This window comes from Gekko japonicus, unplaced genomic scaffold (assembly GCF_001447785.1).
Source record: "Gekko japonicus isolate JY-2015 unplaced genomic scaffold, Gekko_japonicus_V1.1 scaffold1516, whole genome shotgun sequence".
Classification (NCBI taxonomy): Eukaryota; Metazoa; Chordata; class Lepidosauria; order Squamata; family Gekkonidae; genus Gekko; species Gekko japonicus.
This window is the reverse complement of record NW_015172050.1, coordinates 153,133-166,605: the sequence shown is the minus strand read 5'-3', so window position 1 is coordinate 166,605 and position 13,473 is coordinate 153,133. Positions and strand designations below refer to the sequence as shown.

General features: G+C 50.1%; 1 protein-coding gene across 1 annotated transcript; it reads left to right on the top strand.

The window, feature by feature from the left end:
• Positions 1-5,196: 5,196 nt before the first annotated feature.
• LOC107118410 (vesicle-associated membrane protein 1-like) lies at positions 5,197-12,847 on the top strand. Its single transcript, XM_015420738.1, has 5 exons — positions 5,197-5,285; positions 11,596-11,728; positions 11,837-11,995; positions 12,113-12,164; positions 12,785-12,847. Coding segments are annotated over exons 1-5 (363 nt in total). The 5' UTR covers positions 5,197-5,283; the 3' UTR covers positions 12,802-12,847.
• The last annotated feature ends 626 nt before the right edge of the window (positions 12,848-13,473 follow it).

The window sequence follows — 13,473 nt, the reverse complement described above, 5'->3', positions numbered from 1 at the left end:
TCCTAAAGCTCTGACAGTGGAGTGTTGTGCTACAAGTGACTGCACTGTGCCATGGGTTATGGGAGAAGAGGTGATCTGGGAAACATGGCCATTATCCTGCACCCTACCACAGTATCTCTGCTCTACCATAAAACTCACTACCATAAAACTCACTGGGTTGCCTTGGGCCAGTCTCAGCTGATCCTACCTACCTTGCAGGGTTGGTGTGTGCAGAAGAGGGTCAACAGTTTCTTCACTCCAGAACCGTCTTGGCTCGAGCTTTTTCTGTGCATGCTAGGCTCCAGCTTGTTTCACCTATGCTTTCTGTGCAGCTCCTTGATTGAGGGGTGGTACAGAAGTGTCTTAGGTAGCTAGCAGAAAGCCATTACCTTCCTTGAATTGGTCCTGTGTCACTTTGGGAAACATACATTTTAAACATGGAGAAAATTAAATATCTGCCCCGGCTGTGGACACACATGTAGCACTTTAAGTCCTCTGTTGGAAGTTAAAAGCTACCCTACTTCTAATGGTGCTTGAGGCAACTTCTCAGAGCAGTACACAGGCCAGAAGCAGACAGTGTTCCCTCTTAGCTGTGTACGTGAGTGGCTGCTCATTAACACAGGAAGCCCCGCTCAGCAGCGGTCTGGAGCCACGCAGGGTCTTGCACCACCCGTTGCCCATTTTAAAATTACTATGTAAACAGGGGACACAGCTATGAATAGTGAACTTAAGGTTACACTGTGCAAAAATATGAAATAAACTCATATAAGTGTGCTTTATCCCAAATATAATAGTAAGTATAAATAATATATAATACATTATAGAACTACATTTAAATCAAAAGTGTCGCTAGGTGTGGAGTGTTCCCTCTAAGCTGAGTTAGTGTGAGCTAGCTCACAGTTTTTTAGCCTCTGGCTCACACAGTTTTTGTCTTAGCTCAGGGAGGATGGCTCCAGAGCAAACTAATTTATGCAGTTGCCAAATCACCTGCTCACAACTTTAATACCAGTAGCTCAGAAAGTAGAATTTTTGCTCACAGGAATCCACAGCTTAGAAGGAGCATTGGTGTGGATCCTTACTTGCTACAAGCTTCATCACCCTAATGAGGTTGGGAGGAAGTGAACTTTCTTACACTGCAGGATAATTTTTTTGGAAAGTTTTCCTCTGTCAGATTTTTCAAGTGTTCGGAATGGACATCTTTGAGATTGACTTTTGACTTAAACATAGTTCTATATGTATTATATCTTATTTATACTTACTTTTTATGTGTTTCTATTGTATCACAATATTGTTATTACATTACAATTTAATTCCACAAATTTTTGATACTTCTTTTACCCCTATTTTTCCCTCCCCCCTCTAAGGTGGCCAACATCATATTTTTGATCTTTGTCATATTTCTTTTCGTAAATCTCTAGTATAAATTCCGTAACTTCCTGCTCCCTTGTCTTATTTATACTTACTATTATATTTGGGATAAAGCACACTTTATAGCCTTTATAATGATACAATATTTATTACATATTTTTGCACTGTGTAACCTTTTTAAAATTAACATTTTAAGATTACAGCTGTTATGTGCTCCTCAGGATGTGAACTGCTCCGCTCAGTGGGGGGGGGGGAATTAGAGGGAACATTGGACCTGACCTCTAGAACTTCAACCCAGACAACTGCAGTTTGAACTTGGCAGCTGGAAAACAAATAAAGAGACCAGCACTTGCCAGAACAAGTGGCACTTACCAAGTGCCCTCCGTAGATCCTGACTTGTCAAAGGGACTGCCAGATGCCCCTAAAGCCAAGTCTGTTTTATGTGTCTCCCATAGACCAGTTCATAGGATGGAGGCTACCCATGAGAAAGCTGGTGTGCTTGCCGAAGCTAAGTACCCTGTTCTGGGTGGTCATTTAAGTATGAGGGCCTTGAATCATGAAGAACTTTAAAGGTCAAGAGCAACACCTTGAAATGAGCCTTCGAAAAACTGGACAGCCAGTGCAACTGTTGTAAAATTGGGGTCTTTCGAATTAGACACCTAATATCTGTCAGAAAGCATGTTGATGTATTACATGCAAGTTAGAAGTTTCTGCATGGCCTCCAAGGAGAGCTCCACGCAGAGTGCATTACAGTAGTTCAAGTCTGGAGGTTACAGAGGCAGGGATCAGTATGGCCAAGTCAGCAAACTTGAGGTATGGATAGAAGGCAATCCTAACAGCTCTGAGACATTTGAAGGTCCTGGAATTCTCCCCAAATGGGATTTGACCTTCTCCAAGTTGTGGATCTACCACCTCCAGAACATCTGCTTTCCCAGCCAGCATTGCCTCTTCTTAATCTGGATTCAGTTTTGGCTTCTTCACTCTATTAAGCATCTGGAGCCTCACAGAACTACAGTTCCGAGTGTTATGAGCCTACTGACAAGAGCTGACTCCAAAGTTTCAGGGGATCTCATGCAAAGATCTCAGGTAAATATGAAAGAACATGAGCGAAAACACCGTTGAGACTGGCACGTCCCCTTGGGGGAGGGAGTGGAGTGGTTTAAAGGGCTCTCCAGCTGATCCGTGGGCCACATGCTCCCGCCGATCAATTGGAGGGCCCTTTTAATGTCAGGAGGGGAGAGGGCCAGCAGCTGTTGTGGGGCGTGCCTCACAGTTGAGGGGGCAGAGCCCCCAAATGCCCCGCCGTAGCTATGGACCTGCCCTGTGGTTTGGGCTCCTGTCCAGGTCTGAGCTGTGTGGCCCCATAAGCACAGGCAGAAAAACGGACTTGCCCCTGCTCGCTCCTGGCCATCTGCAGTTGTCCAGTGCAGGGGCCCGCAGGCACCTTTTCTGATAAGTTAAATGGCTGGTGTGCCCTGATGAGCGCAGGGTGCTGGCTAGCTTTTGCCAGCACAAGCTGTGCTGCAGAGGTGAGAGCTGGAGGAAGGACAACCAAAACGGTAATGGGGTTGGAATGGCTTGAAGGCTGCTAAGGGCTGACAGAAAAGGGGGCACAAAACTATATATGGTACAGAGAAAACACACGTTTCTGCCTTTCTCATGATACTAGAACTCAGGATCACCCTCCGAAGCCAATAGGCAGCAAATTTGAAATGGACAAAAGTTCTTCTCCACCCAGCAGGTGATCTGTGGAACTTCCTGCCATGAGATGTCGTCTGATGCCCACGGAGTTGCGTGTGTGATGTGCCATCGAGTTGCTTCTGACTTAATGTTAACCCCCTGAATTAATGACCTCCAGAGTGCATTACTGGCAGCCTTGCTCAAGGAGTTAGATGGATTTAAAAGGAGGTTGGACAGGAATGATGGAAGAGAAACATATTGTGGGGGCTATTAACTGTATGCTAAACCCACATTCCGAGTGCCTCTAATGGTCAGAAACGACTGTTTGCAGATCCTATTTGTGGGCTTCTCAGGGGCATCTGGTGGGCCTCTGTTGTAAAGGCTCTGGCCTGATCTACCACAGCCACTCCTGCATTTTTATAGTTGGGGGAATCAAAGAAGAGACCTGCCAGACCAAATGTCCATCCAGTCCAGCATCCTGTTTCCAACAGTGGGCAGAGACGGCGGCTGCTTTCGAGAAGGGGCTGTGGCTCAGTGGAAGAGCGCCTGCTTTGCACGCAGAAGGTCCCTGGTTCCATTCCCAGTATCTCCAGTTGAAAGGACCAGGCAGCAGGTGATGTCAAAGATTCCCTCCCCCCTTTGATGACATACTTGGGGAAAAAGCCGTAGTTTTGCATTTGAGTAAATAATGTATTCTGAGATCCATTGACTCAGAGCCATCAGGTTAAGGTAGTTTCAGAGGACGAGCCAGTTTGGTGTAGTGGTTAAGAGCGGTGCACTGTAATCTGGAGAACCAGGTTCGATTCAAGCTAAACATGAGCCTGCAGTGCGATGTGGCTGCGAAGAAAGCTAATGCAATCTTAGGGTGCATTAACAGAAGCATCGTGTCCAGAGGTGGTAGTTCCACTCTATTCTGCTACGGTCAGGCCTCACCTGGAGTACTGTGTCCAGTTTTGGACACCACATTTTAGGAAGGATGCGGACAAGCTTTTGCATGTCCAGAAGAGGGCAACCAGGATAGTGAGAGGGTTGGAATTCAAGTCTTATGACGAAAGGCTCAAAGAGTTGGGTATGTTTAGCCTGGGAAAGAGAAGGCTTAGAGGGGACACGATTGCAGTCTTCAAATATTTGAAGGGCTCTCATGTAGAAGATGGAGCAGATCTATCTTGCTCCGGATTGCAAGACTAGATCTAATGGGTGGAAATTACAAGAGAGTCGATACCGGCTAAATATCAGGAGAAACTTCCTAATTGTAAGAGTGGTTGAGCAGCGGAACAGACTGCCTTGGGAGGTGGTGGATGCTCCTTCGCGGGACGTTTTCAAACTGTGGCTGGATGACCATCTTTCGAGTATGTTGTAGGGCTATCTTTCAGCTATGCTCCTGCAGAGTGCTGGGGGTTGGACTAGATGACTTGCAAGGTCCCTTCCAACTCTAGCATTCTATGATTCCCCACTCTTCCACATGAAGCCAGCTGGATGACCTTGGGCCAGTCACAGTGCTTTCAGAGCTCTGTCAGCCCCTAAAAACAAGTCTAGCTCACCATTAGCATAACACTAAAAGCCAGAACTTGTGGCTGCCAGACAATTTTAGGCTCCCCTGGCCGTTCTACACACAATGCCATAGGATAATTATTTTAATTAATTAGTTTCAGAGGGAGCTGTGCTGGTCAGCAATGGAACAGTTTGATTTGAGTCCAGTAGCGCTTTCGAGACCAACAGGATTTTCCAACTGTGTAAGCTTTCAAGCCTCAAAGGTACCTGGCCCATAAACCTTTAACTCTCGAAAGCATATACCATGAAAATCTCTGGTCCCCAAGGTGCTACTGGACTGGAATCTCTCCGGTTAGATTTCCAAATTGGTGAGTACAGGCCGGCACTCCCCCCCCCCCCCAAGTCCTTTTGCTGCCTTATGTGTGACAATGAAGCTGAAAGAAAGAGCCGCAGTGTCCTGGCCAGTTAGCTGATCGCTGGGCACAGCAGAAAAGGGGGAAGATGAAAGGCAGGCCGAAGCCAGACTCCTGTCCTCTCTGCTGAGGAGTGAGTGAGTCACTTGGCACAGGTCCGGGAGGGCGGCGGCTGGAAGGGCTGGGGGTGACGCCATCGCCGGCTCGTGTGGGTGTGGCGACAGCACACTGTCCCCTCTGTGGCTTGGTTCCCCCTCGGGAAGGTGTTCGTCTAAGGCAAGTTCCAGGAGCCCGCGAGGAAAGGCTTTGGGGGGAAGCCGAGCCATCTCCAGGGACTGAGGCGGGGGCAGCCATGTGAGTACAGGGGGGTCCGACTCCCCTCCTGAGTGATGCGTGGCAACAGTTTCTTCCCTGGCCGGTCCACCGTCCGCCTGGCATCTCCCACCCAGCTTTAGTATCTGCCCGAACCTCCCAGATCCGAGAGCTTCCTCTACATTTTTGCACCGGGGGTTCACCTGTTGCATCAGAAAGGGTGAAAAGTGGGGGAGAGGGGGCGAGGGGGGGGGGGGAGGGTGCAATAAATTGCTGCTGGGGGCTAGTTTTATGGGGAGGGGGAAAGCTTAGTCTCTCCACGCAGCCAGGCAACCCCGGATCGTGGAAGAGGAAAGCTGCGGACTATTTCATCCTCGGGCCGATAGTTCTCCCCCTAACCTACCTCACAGGGTTGTTAGGAGACAAAATGGAGGGAGAGGCTTGGGAGGAGCGGGGTGTGTGCGCGCGGTGTGATTCAGGAGGACCGAGGAGACCCAGGTTCAGATTTCTTGCTACGGAATTCATCGGGGCGTCCTGGGCCAGAGTCACATTTTCTCCAACCGACCCTACCTCACAGGGTTGGCGTGACACAGAGGAGTAAGGGAGGATCGTGTTGGCTATCTGGAATTCCCGGGAGGGAGGGATGGATGGCCAGCTAAATCGGCTAGTCTGAGTCCAGGTTCCGGGGCGTTTCTCCGCTCTGTGGCCTGCCTCACTCAGAGGGGCGCCGTTTTGGGGCGGCGGCTTTCTCAAAGGCTGCGGTCACTCCCGCATAGTAAATAATCCACATTCAGTGCACTTTCCAACGGGATTTTGCCCGTTCACGCAGGGAACTCGAGTTGAAAAGTGCACGGAGCGTGGATTATTCAGGGTGCGCGGCCGCAGCCAAAGAGAGCTAAGCGCTTCGGGAAGCGCCCTAGACGTGCCTGGCTCTGCGAAGAATGCGCCATGAGGTCTAGCGTCATGCAAGGAGTCCTGGGCTTTGCGACAGCCGCAGAGCTCGCCGGCTGAAGGGAGGTTTGGGCTGAATCCGGAACCTCCGGGTTTTTTTGGGGGGGGGGGCGCTCGAACACGCAACGTATTTGGAGGGTCCCCTCGCCTGGTCGTCCGCGGTCGGCGCCAGAAGTCGGTTTGCGCCTCTCGCTTTCTCCCTCGCAGGCTGTATGCGAGGAGGAGCAACCCCCTGGCGGCGCCTCCAGCCACCGCCCTTCCCAGCCTCCCTTCTTCCCTCCCGATCTCGAGGCGGTGGACCCGGGGCGGTGGCCGCGCCTTGGGCGGAGCAGGATCCAGCCGGGCGCCTGTGACGCGGGGGCAAGGAGGCGGCAGGGTCTCCCAGGGCCCGATCCCAAGCAGGGATCTCCTCCGAAGTAAGGTGCCCTTCGGATGGCAGCTGGAGAAGGTGTTGACCGGCCAGGGTTGCCAGCCTCCAGATGAGACCCGGAGATCTCCCGGAATGACAGCTGGTCTCCGGAGAACAGTCCCCCTGGAGAAAAATGGCTGTTTTGGAGGGTGCCCTCTATGGCATCATATCCCCGACTGAGCTTCCTCCCATCCCTAAACCCCACGCTCCCCAAGGCTCCACCCCCAAATCCCCAGGGATTTCCCCGCAGCTGGAAAGTTGTCAACCCTATGGCCAAAGCCCACTGAGGTTCAGCCACCATAGGGTGGCACAGTGGGGCAGGCGGAGATGCACCCCCAGGGTCCTGGCTGGGTCCCAGCCTTCAGCAGCAGGGAAAGTGGCTAGTTGGGGGCCAAGCCAGAGGTGCAGCCTGTTGCTAGGATCCAGCCAGCTTCTTTCCCTGGGAGGCCAAAAATTACTTTGAAGCACTTTTTTTTTTTGCAAACTGGGACTCCAGGATTGCTTTATCAAGGGGGAGAATGTTGTGCGTGGGGGGAGGTTTTTCCCTCCCTTGCTTTTGTTACACTGGAAAGGAGCCCCCCCCCCCAGCTGTATTAACCCCTGTGGATGGGGAATCGGGGTACAATTTCTGTAATTTTTAAAAAGTATGCATGCAGCCCTTGAGGCTTAAAAGTGGTGTATAACTACTGGCCGGGTGGTTCCCACTGTTTCAGTGCAGGATCGAAAGTGAGAGGGAGCCCTCCCCCCTTCTAAGCAAAATCTCTGGGTCAGGAGTCATCAGGCTCAAAAACGTGGTCAAAAAACAATAGCGCCAAAGTGGGGGTCAGTAGGTTATTTCCCCTCTCTGTAGCCGGAAAGCAGACCCAGGGGAGAAGAAAATCTGAGATATTTCTGCGTGCTGTTGCCGTCAAATCCCAGCTGATTTATTGCAACCCTGTGGGAGTTTCAAGGCAAAAGCACACTGAGAGGTGGTTTGCCAGTGCCTGCCTCTGTGTAGCTATCCTGGACTTCCTTGGTGGTCTCCCACCCAAATACTAACCAGGGCCGACCCTGCTTAGCTTCTGAGACCAGGCTGGCCTAGCTTATCCAAATCAGGGCTTTTTGCAACTGGGATAGTTTTTTTTCCGTCTCAGACGGTGGGATGAGAAAGGACCTGTTCGTATTTGCTGACGAACCCTGATCCAGGGAAGTACTGCAGTGAAATCTCATCGTCATTAAAAGCTTTGATGGACACCATTTCTCTCACCCCAGACAGAGATATACTAGGGCAGTGGTGGCGAACCTATGGCACGGGTGCCAGAGGTGGCACTCAGAGCCCTCTCCGTGGGCACGCGTGCCATCGCCCCAGCCAGGCCCAGACCATCATTAAAGTGTTGAATTCTCTGCCAAATAATTTTAAGTAAATGAAAGCATTTGGGATTGCTTTCCTTACTTTGTTTGGATCATCTTAAGTTAATGTATGAGTTGTTTTTTCTAAAGTCAAACCTCAGTATTCAGGTTAAATGGCCGTGTTGGCACTTTGCGATAAATAAGTGGGTTTTGGGTCACAGTCTGTGCACTTGGTCTCTAAAAGGTTCGCTATCACTGTACTAGGGGTATAAAGAGACACCCCCCAATATCAAAAATGCTAGTGATGATTAATGACAGATGTTTGAAATAAACTCTGAGGGGGTTGTGAAACACGGCGACTTCTGCCACCACAAACACTGATTTTGCTTTGGCACATTTTATTACTGCAAGAAACTGTTTTATTGACTTTATAAATCAAATCTTCCTGCGAATCAAGGCAGATCTTCTGGAGTTTACTTATTTATTTATAATGTTTATTAGCCACATTATAAAACTCAAGGGGGCTTACGATGTAGATAGAATACATAAAATACATAAAACCCCCCAAAATTTAAAATCACCAATTAGGACTAATTAGGAGTCGTGGTTGATAACTCACTGAAAATGTGTCTGAGATTAAAAAAAACACACGTGTGATAAAAAAAAAAAGACAAATGCTGTGCCGGAGATGATTAGGAACGGGATTCAGAACAAATCAGCCAGTATTATAATGCCCATTTATAAATGTATGGTGTGGCCTTATTTGGAATATTGTGTACAGTTCTGGTCACTGCACCTCAAAAAAGAGATAGCATTAGAAAAAATGCCAGAAAGGGCAACTCAAATGATTAAGGGGATGGAATACCTTCTGTATGAAGAAAGGTTAAAGCGCTTAGGGCTCTTGAGCTTGGAGAAATGACGACTGAGAGGTGACATGATAGGAGTTTATAAAATTATGCATGGGATAGAGAAGGAAGAGAAAGAAGTACTTTTCTCACTTTTTCACAGTAGAAGAACTTACAGGCACTCAATGAAATTAATGAGCGGTAGGCTTAGAACTGAAACTGAAGCTCAAATACTTTGGCCACCAAATGAGAAGGGAGCACTCACTGGAGAAGACCCTGATGCTGGGAAAGATCGAAGGTCAAAGAAGACGGGGACGGCAAAGGGTGAGATGGTTAGACAGTGTCATCGATGCAACGAACATGAAGTTGAGCCAACTTCAGAGGATGGCGGAAGACAGGAGGGCCTGGCGTGATCTGGTCCATGGGGTTGCGAAGAGTCGGACTCGACTGTGCGACTGAACAACAAATTATATTATGGATTCCCCTGAAGAAGCTCGTTGGCGAAACGTGCAGGGAAGTTTCAGCTGAGTAGTAATTTACACACACTTTACTTAACTTGTATCAGTGGCCTTGGCCTTATTATCTTTTTAAAAATCTCTTAGGGAATGATGTGTCCCTTTTATTTTCTCCTTTCAAACTGATTTTGAACCAAGGCTGTGTTGTTGTTGCCACCAAGTCACAGCCGACTTAGGGCAAACTCGCAGGGTTGTCAAGGCAAGAGGTGTTCGGGGGCGGTTTGCCGTTGCCTGCCTCTGCGTCACAGCCCTGGTGGTCCCCCATCCAAATAGCAGCCAAGGGCCAACCCCGATTGGCTTCCAAGATCAGAGAAGGTCAGGCTAGCCTAAGATTGGGCAGTAAGTTCATAAGAAAGCCATGCGGAATGATCGAAACGCCCAGGGACATTCATTTATTTATTATTACGTTAGACGTCTTATAGCCCGCCCTCTGGGCTCAGGGCGGGTGACAACATCTGAGATACATAAAATCAGGGGTCATTTCCTATGGGAGCGCACAGGAGCGGAGCTCCAGCAGTAAGGAGGCCAGGGGGCGGGCACATGCAACAAGCCCCACCCCCTGCTCCCAGCAGCCCTCAGTCAGGCTACAAGGAGCAAGAAGCAGCCAGGTAAGTTGCAGAGCCCCCCCCCCCGGCCACCCAGCCCAAAACAGCCCAGTGGCACCTTTAAGACCGGCTTTTATTCAGGTACAAGCTGAGTTGGGGGTGGGGTGCTTGCTTGCCAGTACTGCTGCATTCCTTTTCAGCTTCTGTAATGCTCGCTTATCTATGGCTTTGCAGGTGGGTGTTGTGTCTGGGATTCTAGGGAACCGTGGGAGCGCTTTCGGTTCTCAGCTTCGGCTCTAACGACCTGGGGCTCCTTCTCCCGTGCGTGGGAATGTGGCTAATTGGCCTAAGGAAGGGGGGATGCATACAAATACCCTATATCCCATTATGCTTGTAGAAGTGACGCCATTCTTAACAGTGCCTTTGTTAATGCATCTATAGCTCTTCAATAAAGTATAACCTTTCCAGAAAGCGTGTACTCAGTTGTTGGCTGTGGAACCTGACAGCGTGGACAGATCTGCATGTTCCCCCCCCCCCCAATAGCTAGCAATCCAAAACAGTCCAGTGGAGCCTGAGCGGTGGGTGTTGCTGTCTGACACACTTCCGGTGATGTCAGGGTGTGTGGCATATGCAAATAAGTTATGGTAATGAGTTATGCTAATGAGCTCCTGCACTTCTTTCTCTATGAAATGACCCCTGCATAAAATACAGTTTAAAACATTCGTAATTTAAGTGTAATAGATACAATAAAATGCAATCAGATATAATCAAAAATCAATTGGTGACGTAAACTCTCAAGAGGGAGTAAATATCTAAAGAACTAAAACTGCCTGATAAGAAGGAGGGGGGGAGGGGAGCAGGAGGGAGAGAGGAGGCCAAATCCTGACGGAAATAGCCGCTGCTCTCCTCAGCTGTATGCCTGGCGGAACAACTCTGTTTTACAAGACTTGCAGAATTGTATTAAGTCCTGCAGGGCCCTGATGAAGAGCGTTCCACCAAGTTGGAGGCAGGGCAAAAATAAAGTCCCGTCTCTGGTTGAGGACAGCTGGACGCTCTCAGGACCGGGGATCACCAGCAGGTTTTTATTACTTGAGCGTAACACTCTTTGAGGGGTGTACCAGGTGAGGGAGTTCCAGAGGTACGCTGGTCCCAGACTGTTGTTATGAACGGGGACTGCTTGGTTGCTCGCATCTGTGTGACTTGTGGGGGTGATTATTGAAGAAGAGATTGGATTGATACCCCGGCCTTCACTCGGAATCTCAGAGCAGCTTACAATCTCCTTTCCCTTCCTCTCCCCACAACTGACACCATGTGAGCAGTGTTCCCTCTAAGCTGAGTTAGTGCGAGCTAGCCCACAGTTTTGTAGCCTCTGGCTCACACGTTTTTGTCTTAGCTCAGGAAGGATGGCTCCGGAGCAAACTAATTCATGCAGCAGCCAAATCACTCGCTCACAACGTTAATGCCACTAGCTCACCAAGTAGAATTTTTGCTCATAAGACTCCACAGCTTAGAGGGAGCATTGCCTGTGACGTAAGTGGGGCTGAGAGAGTTCTCTTGAGAACTGCTCTTGAGAGAACAGCTCCTGAGGGAACTGTGGCTTGCTCAAGGTCACCCAGCAGGTATATGTGGAGGAGAGGGGAATCAAACCCAGTTCTCCCAGATTAGAGTCCGCCACTCTTAACCACTACATCAAACTGGGTCTCTATTGGTAACGGATACCCAAACTTTCTTTTTGTACTTGCCTTGTGACCTTTGTAGGTCTGAGCCAGCACAGCCACCTGATCTTGGGGCAGGACCAGATGGGGGAGAGTCTTCTGGAGGTCCCCCCCAACAGCCAGAAAACCTGACCAGCAACCGCCGCGTGCAGCAGACTCAAGCTGAAGTGAACCAAGTGAGTCCGTGATATCCCAGCTTCTTCGGAACGGCCTCGGAATGGCACCTGTTTCTCTGCCCGTTAATGAGGGGGGCTCCTTCCTCTCCTCTTCCCCCCCCCTCTCAGGTGGTGGGCATCTTGTGTGACAACATGGAGAAAGTCATAAAGCGAGATGAACAGCTCAGTGTCCTGGATGACAAAGCAGATGCTCTCCACGAGAGCTCCAAAGTGTTTGAAAACAGCACGACCGCCCTGGCGAGGAAATACTGGTGCCAAAACATGAAGGTGAGCTTGCAACGGACAGTTCCCGAGAACGGTACTGGGCATGTTGCTTTTTGTGGGCGGCCTGTAGTAGTAGACGTGACGCTCTAATGCACTGCATTTCTCTCTCTCTCTTTCCAGATGATGATTATTTTGGCATTGATCTGTAGTATCGTGGCCATTGCAATTGGAGGTAAGTACTGTGGGGCTGCGGTGGCTCAAGTGGTTAAGACGCTGAACTGCAGGCTGTGGAAGGTCGGTAGTTCAGCAGTTCAAGACCCGAGTGTGCCGCATGACGGAGTGAGCTCCCGTCTCTAGTTCCAGCTCCTGCCAACTTAGCAATTCGAAAGCAAGAAATTGCAAGTAGATAAATAGGTACCACTTCGGCAGGAAGGGAACAGCGTTCCGTGCACCTTGGTGTTTAGTCATGCCGGCACATGACCACGGAAACGTCTTCAGACAGCGCTGGCTCTTCGGCTTTGAAACGGAGATGAGCACCGCAACCCTAGAGGCGGACTCGACTGGCTTTCGAGCAAGGGAAACCTTTACCTTTACCTTTTTACCATGGGGAATTAGGATCGCCAGGTCCCTGAGTTGTAAGGCCTGGATAAAGAGTGCCATCCGTCTGTGAGTCAGTGGCAGCATCTGTGAGTTACGGTGGCAGGGATGGGCAGACCTTGGGGCTTGGGGGGTTTGGCCTGCTGAGTGATGGACAGACAGGCCTGGCAGGGCAGGAGGGCTTCCCAGCAGTGATCTCTCTTCTCGTAACCTCTCGTTTTCTCTTTTTCTTCCTTTTGTTGCTTCGGCCCGCAGTCTACTTTTTCACCTGAGACTCGGGCCCCTCCCCTCCCCTCTGCAGCTTCCCTCCCTCCTTTCCCTCATCCACACATTCCACCCCCCAGACGCTCTCATTCTGGCTTGATCCTCTGCTTTTCCCTCCACAGGTGACTCTGCACACTCGTTTCCCTCCCAAGACCCTTTCACCGCAGCCCCTGACAGGGTCTGTTCAGCTGGGAGGATGGCGTTGGACGGTGTGGAGGAGACGCTGAGAGCGGGTTCCTGTCAGGATAGTCACTGGGGGGGATTGGTTGGCGAGGTAGGCCATTGCTGTCCCTGCCTCTTGTGAGGGGACTGGAAGATTTCAGTGGGGTGGAGAGCTTCCATTGGCGGTGAGCCTGGCCCGTAGCTACGGCGGGGCTACTTGGGGCTTTGCCCCCTTCCTTAAAGCAACAGCCCCACAAGGCAGCACAAGACAGGCCCCTTGATCTGAAGGAGACTGTCTCCCAGGCGCTCTCATGGCCATGATCCCGTGTGGGTTGCCTCAGGAAGGGGCTTGCTTGCTGGGAAGGAGTCCACAACAACGTTCCCTCTAAGCTGTGGAGTCTTGTGATCAAAAATTCTACTTTGTGAGCTGCTGGCATTAAAGTTGTGAGCGAGCGATTGGGCTGCTGCATACATTAGTTTGCTCTGGAGCCCTCCTCCCTGATCTGAGACAAAAATGT

Coding starts and splice junctions, on each gene's coding strand:
- LOC107118410 (XM_015420738.1), top strand. Junction 11,729..11,836: donor CTCAAGCTGAAGTGAACCAA/GTGAGTCCGTGA, acceptor CCCCCCTCTCAG/GTGGTGGGCATCTTGTGTGA. Junction 11,996..12,112: donor ACTGGTGCCAAAACATGAAG/GTGAGCTTGCAA, acceptor CTCTCTTTCCAG/ATGATGATTATTTTGGCATT.